General features: G+C 46.7%; 1 protein-coding gene across 10 annotated transcripts in view; it reads right to left on the bottom strand.

The window, feature by feature from the left end:
* Positions 1-1,498: 1,498 nt before the first annotated feature.
* Positions 1,499-16,480, bottom strand: part of MSI2 (musashi RNA binding protein 2) — a 200,658-nt gene continuing 185,676 nt past the window's right edge. For 3 of the 10 annotated variants that reach the window (XR_011682424.1, XR_011682425.1, XM_071448043.1), the window contains 3 exons: positions 10,346-10,500; positions 8,416-8,493; positions 1,499-6,320 (listed from right to left, as the gene is read on the bottom strand). Coding sequence is in view for 8 of the 10 variants with exons in the window: in XM_071448043.1 (XP_071304144.1) it covers positions 8,452-8,493; positions 10,346-10,500 (197 nt within the window). In the remaining 2 variants the exon portion in view is untranslated. Of the gene's footprint in view, positions 6,321-8,415; positions 8,494-10,345; positions 10,555-16,480 lie in introns of those variants that run through there. The other 7 variants (XM_071448041.1, XM_071448049.1, XM_071448047.1 and 4 more) reach the window with 4 other exon arrangements.

The raw sequence follows: 16,480 nt of genomic DNA, 5'->3' as shown, positions 1-16,480 counted from the left end.
ACAGGGACCGGTACCCAGTGGAACAAATGAGTTTTAAACCCCTCTGTTTTATTATTCTGTATTAATAATGAGGCGGCCCTTGTAAATAGCCGTGAAAGGGAGCGCTTAAGCTCATAATTAACAAATGCTGCCTTGGGTTCTGCTGCAGCCTCGAGCTGTGTGATGGGGGATGCACAGCTCTGCCCAAGAGCAGAGGGTGCTCAAGTCCTCCAAGTTAATAAAACGTGGGGTTTACTCTGAGATTTTGGGACAGCCAGGACAGGCAGCTGTGGCTTGGGGTGCGGCAGAGCCTGTGGGACACAGGGTGGGATGTGGCACAGGGTGCAGGAGCTCCGGGCCCCAAGAGCCCCACGGGGGTGACACTGCACGACCCCAGTGGCCCCAGCTGCCTCCTGCAGCTCAGCGTTACAGCTCGGCCATAAATGTTTATGACAGGAGGGAGAGGAAGTAAATCACATTTATCTCCCTTGTTTTCTTTATCGGGGCACTAATTTGACAGGGAAGGGAAATTCTTGCTTATTTTACAACTCTGATTTCGGCTGCAATTTGATTTCAGTAGCTGGGAGGCGAACACAAAATCTTATTTTTGTTCCAGAGCTGGTATAAAAATTTACATTTTGACACCGACCCCCACTCCCATTTCAGCGCTGCTACAGCGGGCCCGCGGGCTTCGCACAAAACACATCACCCACATATAATACACTCATAATTCACTAATGTTTGCTGAATGACAGGGTTAAGTGGCTGCTATTCCCGGCCTCCCACCACACTAATGTACTCCAGACCCGCGCTCCTTTTTTCCTTCTGGATTGCAGTCAAATCGTTTCCTGCAGCCCTCGCACTGGAAGCTCCTTCCACCCCGAACAAACATGACTTCCGAAATTATTTTCATTTGTTTTCCTAATCTAATTTTCCCCTCGGTGCTCCACTAATCATCAATCCCATTAAGGGCTTGATGTGTTGGCTGCTTTGCAGAGAGCCCGTCCTGCATCCTGACCTTCAGCAGGCCGAGCCCCCCGGGACCCCAGGATGGAGGGGATGGATTCCTCCTCGGATCCCTCCATCCCTGCCCAGTCCCACGGGAGAACAGTGCCCTGTTCTCCCCAGGAAAGGCACCTGTGAGCCTGGGATAAGGACTAATGAGTGATGAGTGTTTACAGCCAGGGGAGCGCTGGGGGGAGCTGGCTCTGCTCCAGGCTAAGAGCCAAAGGGAAACAGCCTCTGGTGGAACTGAGCTGGGAGAGGGGGTCACTCCCGTGAGGAAAACACACAGCAAGGGTGTGGGGGACTGGGAATTTATCCAGCAGGACTGGGGTACCCACTGCCCCTCCTGGAAACAGCATCAGTGCTGATGGTGCCAAAGGTGTGCCTGGCAGGGCACAGGGACAGGGCAGGGATGTGCACGACAGGCAACAAGGTGATGAGTTTTGGGGTGATGGGGCTGATCTCACCCCCCAGAGATAAATATTCTCCCCACCAATGAAATGGACTCCATGGATCTGTTCAAAACAGTTTATTGTATTTTTTCGTCAGACAAACACATTGATTTCTGGACCACAGTAGAGGATGGAAACCTTTCACAAACTTATTTATTTGAAAATACAAATATAAAATTATACTTTCCACATCTGTGATGTGAGAGACCCCCATCCACATAGTATTTTACAACAGGGCTTCAGAAAGCCATACACAGAGACCTGAAAGATGCTTGATATATATAGATACATATATATATGTATATATATAAAAAAAAAGTCACTACCAAAGTTCTCATCAGTTCATACTAAAGTATAAAAGGAAGGGCTAGGCCTGCCACTGTGCCATAGTTTATTTAGGTACATTTATGACCACCTGAAATGCTGACTTGCATCCTAGTACTGATGGGAGTTCAGACCTCGTACGACAGAGAATGACGGGGGTGCTACCTACGACGGTCACGGGACAGAGGAGCCCGGGGCTGGGGTGACCCTGCTGGGCTGGGGTGACCCCTCAGGGCCGGGGTGACCCCTCAGGGCCAGGGTGACCCCTCTGGCCACCGGGCCCTGCTCGGACACCGAGCTCTCCACACAACACGGTCGGACTGCTGGGGGGGGCCGACAACCCATCACGAGGATTTGCTTTCTCAGACTAAGGTTTTTTTTTTTCCTTTTTAAAAATTATTATTATTATTATTATTTATTTATTATTTATTATTATTGTGGTTTTTTTGGTAATTTTATTACAGTATTAAAGTATTGCTTAGCTTACAGAATCTCCTCACGTAGTGTTCGCGCGGGGCCGGCTGGATTCTGCACGTAGGAAACTCTACAGTGTCTGTGCCCGTGTGTCTGCGAGGCATCCTGGCTCTTCTGACACTAACCTCACTTCTCCCTGTCTCTCAACTATGTCGCTTTGAAAAAAACAAACCAAACCACTAAAAAAAAGAATTCAGAAGATTCCACCCAAGAGACATCGCCATAGCGTAAAAGACAGCTATGAGTTAGTGTTGTTTTTCTTTTTTTTGTTTTTTTTTTTTGTTTTTTTTTTTTTTGTTTTTGTAAACAGTTTCATATGCAATATCATACAGAACCATGGCTGGCCTTCAGTAAAAATGTAGTAAACTATATTGCTTTATTATTGATTATGTTGCATTGAGTGAATGGCAGAAACGAAACAGGAAGGGACGTGTGGCTGGAGTCGCTAGCCCTCATTCACACTACAGATGAAAGCAGGGAAGAAAAGAAATCCCAACACCTTTCAGGTCGTTATCACCCACAATTACCCAATGATTTAACTAAGCCTAGCAAGATGTGTGACATTCACCAGCAGACGCTGCTGTACAATGGAAAAAAAAAATCAACTTACAGCAAAGAGAGCCATGCTACCTTAAAGTCCAAGCTACAAATTCAACTGAAAATGAACATTTATGAAGTGTAAGAAAAAATAAAAACCCCAAAGGACAGATCAGGCTTTGCCTTAACCAAGCCAGTCCCGAAGAAGGACTGGGGTTATTTGGAGGGGAGGGTCCCAAGCACTTGTGGCTCCTGGGGAATGTCCCGTCCCTGGTGGTGGGGACGTGGCCCCCCGGCCCTTTGGGTGCCCAGGTCACCCAGGTGGTGGAAATGGCTCCTGTTGGTCACCCCAGCTGGAGATCTGGGGGCAAAGGGCTCTGTCCCTGCAGGGTCCCAGGCCAGGCTGGACACTGGGGACAGCGGGAGGTGACCCTGCCATGGCAGGGGTGGCACTGGGTGGGCCTCAGGGTCCTTCCAGCCCAAACCAGGCCATGGTTCCACCATCCTTCACTCCCTCCTGGGCTTGAGTAAAACAAAGGTGGAGCTGAACCTTTGCGCTGAAAAATTTACAAAAAACCCCCAAACGAACGAAGGAAAAGGAAAAAAAAAAAAAAATCCTTCAAAATTGATTTCTAGATGAGTGGGGGACTAACGTGAACCTTAGTCTAGGTAGCCACATCAAAACATCTTGGATTCCACGACATTTGTGCTATGGGCCACTGGGACTTCTCAAAAGGTATATAAACATCTAAAACATATTCACACAGATTAGCAATTTCTTCTGAGCATTCTTAAAAAAATATGTTTTTTTTTTTCTCTTAGTAAAATCGTTTTAATATACCGTGCCTCCCTCTTTTAAAAAATAAATTAAAAAAATCCAGTTTTGCATATCTAGCATTAGCATTTAAGGTAGTATGGCACATCCCCTTTCCAAAGTCATGGGTGGGGATCTACAAATGCCTTAAGAGTTTGCCAGCATTTTTAACATTGTGAGACCTTTGGTTAGTTGAAACCGCATCAGATCAACAAAAGAAAAATAATAAACAAGAGAAAAAAAAGCACAGAAAGAAAATAGAGAAGAAAAAACAAAAAAGGAAAACCTTCCCAAAATTATTAGCATTTTTTTTTCTTAAATAAGAGAAAGTTCTATCCTTACTGGTCCTAAATCTGAATAACTACATCTAAATTTTTAACCTTAATTACGATACACCTACCAATATGTACTAGAAGAGGAAGAGAGAAAGAGGGGGGGAAAAATTCACTACACTACCATCAGGACAGCACTCTTACAAGATAAGCCATTTTATACACTATTAACATACAACAATGATCAACAAAGAATATTCTATGAGGTGACAGGGAATGGAGAGGAAAACCAACTGGTAGTACAGTACATCATCAACATTGACAAAATAGCAATAAAAAATTCCCTGACGGCACACTGAATCGCAGGGAATTTGGTTCGTAGTATTTTTTTTTTTTTACCTTTTTATTTTTTAAAGAATTCGGTTTTATTTCTTTTATTACTTGATCAAGTCTCAATATTTAAAAAGCGTCCAGCATTTTGCTTAAACCTGGTTGTTCTGAAATAAGAAAAAAACCTAAAATATTACATAAAAAGCATGATTTTTTTTTAAAAACAAGAAAAACAAGGTTTCTCCTTTCGGTTAGCAGTATGGTGCCTTGTTTTGTTAAAGATGCCTTGCTCTACCTTGTCTATTGAATGTCTACATTAGTCTACTTGTTAGTAAAATTTACAAAAATAGGAGTGCAGCAGCTCTTTTTAACAAATGTCGCATTCAGTGTCTTATACTGGCTGTACCTAAAGTACCAAATTTATAAACGTAACAATTTAAAAAAATATTAATAAAACTTGTCAATATTACGTTAAAAAAAGAAGAAATATATCCACACTACAGTATGTTCTTAATGCCACCTACCATGTTGTACTTCTAGTTTGCTGTTGCAGGCCTATTTACCAATATTAAAAAAATTAAATTAAAAAATATCCTTCATAAGTTTCCTCCCCCAACAGAGGACCATATATATAACAGCCAAATATTAAACATGTGCAAATAGGAAACTGTCAGTTTTTCCCCTACCAGTCACAGTGCAATGATGTTTTATACTTTATTTCTTTTAAATTCTGTTTACAACTACAATAAATTAAAATCTTCCGTTGCTTCTAGGGTGAAACTTGTAGCACTGAGGTATTCCCAAAAAAAAAAAAAAAGAAAAAAAAAAGAAAAAAAAAATCAAAACCAACCAAAGTTGCTTTCTAATTTGACAATACAGGAAGTGATGGATAATAAAGGAAACCATGCAAGCTGGACGCTGCTCTGCCCACATGGGGTGCCCAGAGCAGCTGAAATGACTGGACAGCAAGTTGATCTAGTTTAAAACAATGATTAAAAAAAAAAAAAACAAAATAAAAAAAAACAAAACCAAAATCAAGGTGTGCTTTGAACCGTAAATGCGCTAAGTAGGAAAAATCGTAGCTTCTTGATCAGTTTTGGGAAAAGCAGGTTTTAAATTAAAATAAAAACCCCACGAGACTGTTCCTTTGTAAGCTGTGCACGTGTGAGAGCAAACTGCTGGTGTGACCTGGGTGGGCTGGGAGGGTCCCACAGCACCACAGCCCCCGGCAGCCACTCCCAAAGGCTACAACTCCCTTGTCTTTTCTCCTCCATTTCCATAGAGAAACTGCCTTAGGCTGACTCCATCACAAAAATAGGTTTGTATTTCTCTTTCTTAATAGTTTCTATGTAGTTAATGGAATTGTATTTACAGCACTTTATTATTTTTTCTCTTTTTTTTTTTTTCAGAATTCACAATTTCAAAAAACCTTATATCACCTCTTTCAACAAAAAAAAGCACTTATATAGAAAAAGGACGCGCAAAAAGTTTGTCGCCCTCGCCTTATTGCCGAAAATAGAGAGAATTAGAGTAACCAAGACGCCACAAAGGAAAAGAAGGGCCAGAGAACCTGCTGCTCCCCCCTCCCCGTGCCCTGCCCGCCGCTCCCCCGCGGCCCAGGCTCCTGTCACCATCTCAGCATCCTTTAAGCAACAACAACTACGTAAAACAGAAGGGAGGAGGAGGAGGAGGAGGAGGAGGGGAGGTGGGAAAGAAAAAGCAAAAGAAACCCCTTAATATAACAGTTACACTATGGTTAGGCTCTTGCTACATACACAAAGAATTGCGACTACGTGGCTACGAGACTATGTCCAAAAGGCTACGAAAAGATGTGGGTTTGGAGAGGCTTAAAAAGAGGGGGGGGAACCCACCGAGAAAATAAAACGAACAAGAAATGGGTTTTATATACATACTTTTAAAAGCTGTTGTTTTTATAGTACAGCAGATTCATGAGATGATGAGAGAGATTTTAAACCACCCAAGTCCTTCGAGTGCCACCTCCAGTTTGCGTTGGCGGTGATGATGATGATGGTGATGGTGATGATGATGTAGTGCTCAAAGTCTGATGAGATCACCCAACCGTGGGCCCCTTCAGAAACTTCGCCCTGTCTTGCCCGGACATCCAGAGAGACTCTGCGTGGAGAGAGGGTGGACATGGACACGGAGAGGGAGTTAATTGAGGTAAATTAGGATTTTTGACCAAAAAACCCCAAAGTGTCTGCAAACACTGCAGCCACAGCTGCCCCATCCACCCCGAGGGAGGATGCAGGGGGCTGGAATGCTGAGGTGTTCCCAGGACAGCCCCCATGGGACAGGGGGTCTCATGTATTCCCTGCTCTTATTTCCAGTTTAGGAACAGTAAAATGTGAGTTGATGTATGGCCAGGACAAAAACGGCTCCTCAGGCATCTGTTCTGCCATGAATTCACCCAGCTCTGGTAAAATGGGTTTTCTCTGAAGTACCTCGAAGGTGACAAGTTTTACCTGGGCATGCTGAGGCAGCCAGGATTTATTTTATACAGGAGCTTCAGCCTCCAACGCTCCGTCCCTGCCAGTGCTTAAAGCTGTGATATATGATGTGTATTATTTATATTAGAAATATAGAGAAATATAAATATTTGGGGCACTGGCTCTGCAGGCAGCCACTCCCGGGGACGAGGGCCAGGACAGGATGCTCCCTGGTGACCTCCAGAGCCCATCCCCACGCAGCTGTGCTGGGGTGAGCTCCCAGCAGCATCCTGCAGGGATGTGGAAACTGCTCCCTGCCCCAGGACCCGCGGCTCAGCCAAATCCTGCCCCGGGGATGCAGGAGCAGCCGCTGCCACAAGCGTTTCAAAGCCAGTGTTCCTCGAGGAATTAATAATAAGGCTCATTTCCTCCTCTCCAAATCTATTTTAATTAGTAATGAGCAACATTAAAAGCACTTTGTTTTTAAGTCGTTAATGGTTCGAGTCTCAGCCTGGCCAGTGAGTGATGGCTGCAGTGATGGGCTGTGTGAGTGAGGAGTGATTACAGCCCATCAGGCTGGCAGGGCTGTGCATTATTAGCCTGAGTGATGATGTTCTGCCCGGGCTCCAGCTGGCCTCGGGTACCACCTCACTATTCCAGAGGCTGACGTGAAGGATTCTGACAAATTGATCACAGAACAGGCCCTGCTACGTGCAAGTAATAGCTGGGATTAAGCAAGAGTGCTTATGGCACTTTTTTCTTTCCCATAAAAAACACTCCTTGGTGGAGCAAATCAATTGACAGAACAATTTCAGGTAATCTTGGGGGTGTGTGTGGAGATGGAGAGTAAATAGAAACCCCCTTTATCCACTAGTGTTTACGTATAAATCTATTTTTATGTAGTTTAAAGTCTCCGAACGTTTTCCACAGTTCCCAGCCCCCTGACTAACTTTAATTCTAATTTCACAGACTGATTTTTGAACGTAAATGATGTGACATTGATCATGTAATACCGGGCAAGAAGCAGGGAAATAAAATCTGCCACATCCATTCCATCTGCCTGTCCGGGCCCAGAGCTCTGGAGGCAGACCCGTGCCATTTAATTGGGATAACTTCTGCTTCTCATTGCATTTTCTAATCTATTCCATTCCGAGTGTTAAGAATATTTGTTTGCAAAGATGAATATGCCAAAGGCCAAATAATAATAAAAAATAAAAATTAAACATTTAATTAACTGGAGCTTAGTTCAAAGGGTAGGAAACTGGCAGCGATCCAGGGCTGCGGTGCTCAGGTAATGCCTTTAATTTAATTTGCTCAGGTTTAATTTTTTTTTAATCTTGATAATTGCTCTATGGTTACAAGTTACAATGTTATCTTTTAGCTGTAATATTTGGTACAGCACTTAATTAAGAATGATGGTTTCTCAGTAATAAAGCAGTGGGGCTCAGCTATTTTTAAAGCAGTGCGCTGGGAGCAGATCTCTGATCCCACTGGGATTCTGGCTGCCGGCACTGGGGGTGATTCCCCACAGCTTCCTGGGTTTTCTGCCTCTTCAAATTATTGCATGAAGCATCATGAAGATGAAAAAGTGACTTTTGGTTTAGCTTTGGATCTGTCTTCCAGTTTCCAGCCCGTGAGGTTGAATTGAGTAACACAAATCACAGAAAGGAATGATTAAAGGCCAAGGAAAGACGAAATGAAGATAAAAAATTGTTCACTTAAAGTAAATATAGGGGAGATGGTAGTTCAGCACAAAGTACAAATGGGATATACTGTAATACCTCCAAGTGAGATGGCAACCAACCATGTGTAACGTTTCAATGGTATCCATTTGTAAAAGCCGTTGCAATCAAAGGTCCCTAAAATTGTACAATTGTTAAGTTCATCAGTGCTCTATACATGGGAACAGCTGATTATTAATTTTTGCCAAGAAATTATCAAAGGACTTGAAAGACTGTGTTGCCAGCATGAATAGGGATTTCCAAGAGCTGTTCTGGTCACCAGGTGTGCTCAGCCCTATGGTCACCTTTCCAAGACCATCATCTTCTCATTCCCCCAGGTGCAAAAATAAGCTTTGGGGTTCTCCCTTCTTTATTTTTAAACCAGGGTTAGTAAATGGAGAGTGTTAAATAAATATATATGTAATAAAAGCTATGGGATTCTTTGCAGTTATTGGGGGAATTAAGAGGCTACCAATCTGCAAGTCAATTATAAAATGGTTCTTTGGGCAGTGTTAGTGCAGACAAATCTGGATACCCAGGCTTGGACCTGGAGTCCTTTCACTTGAAAAATGGAAATAAGAGGTGTTGTAAGTGGTGAGAGGTGGCAGTTTGAACTGGTGCAGCTCCTTGCAGAGCAGTAATATTCCATGTTTGTGCTGGAATTGATCCACAGGGATTGTCACGTCCGTGGTGTGACCACGGGAGGGGCAGGCCCGGGATGGGAATTGAGCGCACGGGCACAAAGCCAGGCAGAGAGTTTGTTTGTCTTTCCTGCAATAAAAATAACAGTTCCAGGAGCTTTGTCTGCACCACACTCCTGCTGCCCCCATCCAATTCCATCAGGGAGGGAAGTTCTCCTCTGGGTTTGAGGGACCTTCAGGGGAGCCTCTGCACTTCCTCGCTGTGCAGGAGATAAATGCAGCTCCTGCCTGTGCTCCCAAAGGGCAGGAGCCTCCTTGCAGTCTGTGCTGGGGTGCCACGGGGCAGCCCAGCCCCATTCATGCTCACACACAGGTGACACAGCCACGTGCAGCCTTGTTAAGCCAATCTCTGCCCCTCATTAGTGCAATCACAGCCCCACGTTAGGCGCGTTGGGAGGCACCTCCCAGGACCCCCCGGCCCAGCCCGGCCCCTCGCTCCAACCTGCGGCTCCTGGGGGCTGGGAGGGACCCCAAACAGCAGCAAACAGGTGAAGAGGAGCAGGACATGTCCTGTCCCCCTGCTGGGGGTCCCACCAGCCAAATTAATGAGCTGATTCTGCTCGTTTAGGGGGAGCAGGGACTGTTGCAGTGCCTGCCAAAGGGTGCAGCAGCCAGGAGGGGTAGCTGGGCTGGTGTAAAGCCCATGTGGACAAGCAGGGATTTAAATCCCGTATTTATTAAATATTTCTCTTTGAGACAGGTCATGTCTGGCTGCAGACGGCTCCAAAAGAGTGTTTGCACCAGGAGATGTTCAGGTTGGATATTAGGACAAAATTTCTTCAGTGCAAGAGTGATTAATCTTAAAATTTCTTCAGTGTAAGAGTGATTAATCACTGGAATGGGCTGCCCAGGGCGGTGGTGGAGTCCCCATCCCTGGAAACATTACAACTTTCACAAAGTTGTGGAGGTTTGTTTATCTCTGCAAAACATTCGGCTGTCGTGGTTTGATGCTGGTGCAATGCCACTGCCCCCACGAAAGTATAATCTCGTTAAAATGGCAATTAGTGATAATAATGATAAATTGGTGATAAAAGGGCAATTGGTTCTCAAGGGCTGATTGGACCTGATGATTCTGGAGGTTCTCCCCCTTGCCAATGCCAGCTGCAATGCCCAGATAATAATAATAATAACAATAATCAGTGATTGCTCCACAATCCAGCTGGTACCCACGGGTCGGGCAGGTTCTGGCAGCGAGGAGCCGCACTGGCCCCGGGGTCCCCACCGCCCTGAACCCCCAAAGCTCACCCCAAACCCCCCAAGCCCCCCAGCCCCCAGCACGGGGTACTTACGGCGATGCCGTGGCCGAAGCCCGAGCCCGGCTGCGGGCTGGCGGCGCTTATGTAGTTGCCCACGGCGGAGTCCTGGCTGGCCGTGCCGTAGAGATCCGCCACGGGCCCGGGGCTGTTGGCCCCAGGGAAGCCTCCGGGCCGCGCTGGGGTGGAGCCTGCCGGGGAAGCGGGTGCGCCAAAATTCGGTTGAGCACTGTAGCTATTCAAGACTGGTGTGCAGAGAATAAAGCTGGGTATGAGGCCAGACGCCGGGCATGCACCGGAATTACAAAGCCAAACACCAGAATAAACAGCCTAGGCCCAATTCTAACACTTAACCAAGGCCATGCGAGAGGAGAGCAAGTACTGGAGAAGAGTCAGCCCGGACTACTACGAAGCTTAGAGCTCCAAAAATATATATATGGATATATATAAAAAAAAAAAAAGAAAAAAAAAAAAGAACAATCATTCAACACACTACTGCAACCAGAGACTGGAGGTGCTCATTTTCACCAAATTATCACAAAATATAATAGGTATTTTTCAACATCTGACTTGATGCTCATGCAGTAGTAACAAGTTCTCTAGGTCTGGGCACGCCGAGACAGCATTCACATCCCATGCAAACTACAAAGGAACTAGTTTGAGACTACACATTGTGGTAATATTGATATTAAAATGTTGACAGCAAATAACTTGAATCACGTCTAGGAAAATCGTTTTTTGGATCCATTCAATACTTTTGGAAAAAACCCGCCCTTTTAGATCAGTAAGCTGTAGAAATAGTTCAGTAGTTGATTTTTTTTTCTTTAAATGATATGGAATGGAACAGTTTGGATTTTTCTCTTTTAAATATGACCAAAGAGAGTGTTGTTTTATTTAGGTTTTTTTTTTTTCCTTTTGATTTGGAGAGCGAAGACCTACCTTCGTCTCCAAAACCATGCTTGGGACATCAACCAAAATTAAACAAATAAATAAAGATCAAAAGCAAAAAAAGAATTCCAGAGGGTGGATGACAACTCACCTCCTAATGTGGAAGTAAAAGAAAATTTAATTTTTTTCCTCCCTTAATTTTTTTTTTTTGAGAAAGAAAAACAATGTAAATAAGAATGATACTGAAGAAGAAATTTAGATATTAAAGCATGTTAGATGATCAGGCTTCTGGCATTTCTCACGGCTGCTCTTGGATGTAGAATTTATGAGGAAGAAGTTTCAATGCGAAAGGAAAGTCAGCAGACTGGGAGGAGCTGGATGGAGATGGCTGCGGGAAGCTGGAGCTACACCTGGGTGGTACCTGCAAGGCCCCTGGGGGCACAGGGAGCCTGCTCTGCCCACCCCCACTGTGTCCCCACCGTGTCCCCACCGTGTCCCCACTGTGTCCCCACCGTGGGCAGCGCCAGGACACAACGGCCAGCGGGGCTGGACATGGCCCAACACCACAGCCTGCCCCAAACCCCCTGGGCACCGACCCCATCACCTCCATCCCCACCTTCCAGGCTGCCCCAAGGCTGCTTCAGCCTTTTCCTCTGAACTTCCCACTGATCCCCACATAAACCAGGGTTATGAGGTCTGGTGGCCTGCAGTGACCTGTGCCCAGGCCAGAGCTGCATGGACTGACCACAGGGCTCTCCTGGAGCCAGCCCTGTGCTCTCACCAAAGTGCTGGGGTGGGCACAGGCTGCACCTCTGCTGCCCTGGCCCCTTCCCCTGCATCGCCCACCCAGAGGGACCCCAGTTCTCAAATGACTGAGGTGGGCAGGAGAAGCACACCTGGCAGCTGGTGGCTCTGTGGGGACAGGGAAGGCAGCTCTGCACCAGAAATGATTCACCACAGCTCTGCACTGGTAGCAGGGGAGGGTAAGTAGGACATCTAAGCTAGCAAGTTCAAAGAAATAAGGCATGAGAGAGTAAACAGATTTTGGACTTCGCTGGCAAACAAAGAGCCTTTTTTTATTATTAAAGATTAAATGTCAAGATAACATTTGGCCTTCTCACTCGTGAAGAAAAATATCCAGCTGAGATGTTCCAAAGCCCTTTATTACTCCAAGCCAGCACTTTTCCCCCCTTTTCTTCCCTTTGGTTCAATAAAATGGATGTGAATTTTCCTGCCAAGTCACACAGAAAACCCAGTTGGCTGCTCCGAGTGACAGCGGGACCTGGCATGGCCAGGGGCATCCTGTTAGTAAAATACTCCTGCAAACCCCACAGAAACCTCCAGAACAACCACCTGAGGAACCAGAGAGACTCTCTGTGCCCCCACACCCCACATCCCACCCTGGCCACTCTCATTTGCATCTCTCAAGACTGGAGGTAAGGCTTTCACACCTGCAGGGAGAGCTGGCAGTGGGTTGGTTATATATCCATAGGTGGGGAATGGAAAGGTAATTTTTCATCTGCTGACCAGGGTTCAACACTGCACACTGCTCCCAGGAGGGAGAACGGGCATGCCAGAGGCTGCTCCACTGCCTGGAAGGGCTGTGTGGAGGCTGGGATGCCCTGGCACCTCTCCATGTGGTGCCTGAAAACTCCACAGAAAAAGCTGGAAGCTTTTCCAGAGCCAACACTTCATTCCAGACCCTACAAATGAAACAGAAAGCTCCCATAATTAGCAGGAGGCTCAGAAAGCTGTATTTAAATGATTTGCTCAGCCATGGTTAGTTGCTAAGTGTTTGCCTTCCTCCAGGAGCTCAGGTGAGCTCACCTGGAGCCAGAGGCACCTTCACCATCACAACAGCAAAGGGACCCTGAACCACTTCCCCACAGGCAAATCCTGATGTGTTCTGGCAAGAACTGCCTGGAAACAAGTTTGTTTTACACAAACCTGGAGTACCCTGACACTAAAAGGAAAAGGAAAAATGTCTGCAATCCTCCAGACTCCAGATACTGCATCACCAAGAAAAGTTAACACATTTTGGAAACCTATGACAAAATTCCTGATGCTGGGGGTTGTCAGGAGTTGTCCAAGGCTGCTGTGAACTGTGGGAATTGCAGAGCCCACATTAATTCCTTGCAGGCTGGAAGGAATTGGAGCCTTTCCCCTGGCCACCAACATCCCATGGCAAGAACAGGAACTGGGGGCAGATGTTTGGATGCCTGTTGCTGCAGAACTGCCAGGGGACTGTGCTGTCCATGGAGGGGAGGGAACACTGACTGTGACCTGATGCCAGGAGCAGGAGCAAAGCCTGAGCTGCTGCCTGGTCCCCAGAGCCATGGGCTGACCTGACCAGGAATCCCCTGACTCTGGATCCATCAGACTGACTCAGCAGGGCCATCTGCTCCCCTTCCAAGAATTGCCAGCACTCAGGAAGTCCTGGCAGCAAAGGACTCATTTCAGGTGCCATTTCCCAACCAAGTGCACGGGAATCCATCCTGCAGCAGGGCAACTTCACAGCTCTGAGACTGTGCCTAAGCACCTCCAGCTCAAAGGCTTCCTCTATGCAAAACTCGCAATCCCAAGCGTCCCCAGGAAGCCCTGTGATAGATCAAGGTCAGGAGAGGTGTGCAAAGATTAGATGTGCTTGTAAGTCACAGCCAACCACCTTTTATCTTCAGCCCCAGCCATCCTCCATCCCTGCACTACAGAAGCTCCTTCCTGTGCTGATGGAGATCAAGGGCCAGCAGCCAGCAGCTCTGGCAGTGATGGAACAGGGCAGGCTAATGTCTTGCTTGCTTCACTTTGAATTTGCTGTGGTTTTTCTTACAGAGAAGACTCTGAGCCTGTAAATTTTGATCAGCAGGTGAAGCCTGAGGGACAGGCTTTGGGGAGCCTCAGGCCCACTCTGCCCAGTGCCACAGTGCCTTGGGAGCACTGAAAAGCACTGAGGGAATGTGAGAGGGGACACAGAAGGATATAAAAAATGTGGGTTCATAGAGCAGCCCCAGCAGGATCTTTCAATGCCAATATTGGTGCTGTGGAGTTGGGAGCTGCTGTGCAGGGCTGGCACAGCAGGAGCTGGACCTCTTCAGGCAGTGAGGCTTTATCTCAGCCCATCCTTCAGCAGAGCCTTTATCCCCATTTAACATGCGTGTGGGAGGCTCCTCCACCTTCAGCCAAGTGCTTTGTGTCAAGGAGCCAAGAGCTGGAAGCCAAAGCAGCCCAGGCTGAGGCAGGGCAGGAGGCAGGGATGTGTGTCTGGAGCCTTCTCCTGCAAACTGCCACGCTCACACAGACCCTGCCCACACCTTCAGCTGTGTTCAACCACAAAGGTCAGTGCTGGAAGATAAACTCTCCCTCCATGAACTCCTGAGACATTTCTAAGTCAGGGTTCCTGCTGGCATTTGCTAACAAGGACCCCAAGGCTGCTGGGCTTGGGCAAAGCATGACAAGCTGGATGCTGGAATCCCCCCCAAGTAAACTCAATTCAGCCATGCTGGAATCAAATAAACCCAACTCAGCCATGAGTGATGAAGGAAAAGAGGAAGGGAAAAGGAGAAGAGACGTGAGGATTTTGACATCACTGTCCTACAGGGGGAACTCACACGGTACTGGGATGACAGTCAGGCCCTTAGGGACCAGTAAATGGGACCTGATGACAAAAACCCCACTTAGGCACCACTAAAATATGCTGTATTGCAAAGGAAACAAAGCAGGGGCAATCTGGACAGAGGACTGCTGAGACAGACACTGCATGGGGATCACTGTCCCCTGCACACAGCCCACATGGAGCCTTGGTGACATCCTTCCCTCTCCTACAGCACCAAAACCCCAAGACTTGAACACCTCTGCAGGGACTCGTAACAAATATGAGTATTTTAAATTAAAAAAAAATCCAGGTGAGGAACAGTGCAGAATGTGTGTCTGCCTTCCCTGCCACAGTGCTCAGGTGAGGAAATGCTCATGAGGGAAGGAAACCACCACAATTCAGTGGGTTCCCTCTTTGAGCAGAGGCAGGATAATCCTCCTCCCAGGGCAGCCATGCATGGGGGTGAGCAGCTCTGCAGGGATGGGGGAGCTTGGCAGTGTGGAGTTAAAGTAACATTCACTGATTTTAGAAGTCTTTTCCAACATAAATGATTCTATGATTCTCATCATAAATTCATTTTTCATCTCCTGTCAAGCATACCCTACAACCAGAGCTGGTCATCTCCAGCCCTTTTTTCCTCCAAGACCCTCCTTGTTCCTGCCTTGTCCCACTGCCCTCAGGGTGGATTCCTGCACAAACAGGTTTCTTCACAACTTGTTGCTCCAGAGCTATAATTTCTGGATGACTCTCTCATCTGCCATAAACAGCCACGCACAATTTGGCAGGCATTTCCACCATCAATGTTTATGATAATAACTAAACGTGCTTGAAAGCAGCAGGAAATTTTCAATATAACTATCATTAAGACAAAATGCTTTAAATCAAAGCCATTACCCACCACCAAGACTCAAAGCTCACAAGATTAGTCTGTTTTTCTATCTTTATGAAAAATTCATAGAACATGCTGCAAACATCATCTTCCAGCTCGAAGGAGTAAATGATATAATAACACTGAATGCTGCTGGCAGGGATGGGAGCAGGCAGGGCACGGGGCACTGAGCAGTCCAGCTGGGACAGGGGGCTGCCCCACAGCCTGGTGGCATTTCATTTCAAAGCCAGGTTGGAGCAACCTGGTGTAGTGCAAGGTGTCCCTTCCCAGGACACTGGGTTGGTCTTTAAGGTCCCTTCCAACCCACCCTGCTCTAGGATTCTATAAATTTATAAATTTGAGCCACTTGGGTCCATTTACTGCTGGATTTTCAGAGAAGACTCTCACAGCAGGAGCATCACCTGTCCCCAAGCATTCCAGCCTGCTGTGCTGCCTCTGCAGAGGACACAGCAGCAGAACCACAGCGAGTGGCAGGGGACAGTCCCCCCTTCCCTGGGGACCGAGTGTCCCAGAGGGGAGCCCTGATGGCCGCGCTGTCGCACGCATGACTAACGGAGCAGCACTCCCAGCGTGACGCTGATACCTTAAATAACCAGCGCAACTTCAGCGCCGCATGCAGATCTTACATCATTAGTGCTCAGAGCCTTATAAATATCATTAGCAGCGCTGCACCCATGTTACAGATCGCTTGGCCAAGGCTAATTCTTTGTGCAGTCAGGGCTGAAGTTAATGGGAGTTTGTACCTTGCTTTTCAGAGCTGCTAACAACCAGAATGTCATTTACCCGGGACTGGATGTACAAATTA

The sequence above is a fragment of the Agelaius tricolor genome, unplaced genomic scaffold, assembly GCF_023055355.1.
Source record: "Agelaius tricolor isolate 1412-34295 unplaced genomic scaffold, bAgeTri1.0.p SCAF_25, whole genome shotgun sequence".
Classification (NCBI taxonomy): Eukaryota; Metazoa; Chordata; class Aves; order Passeriformes; family Icteridae; genus Agelaius; species Agelaius tricolor.
Note: the sequence above shows the minus strand (reverse complement) of the source record. Positions and strands in the feature narration are given on the sequence as shown.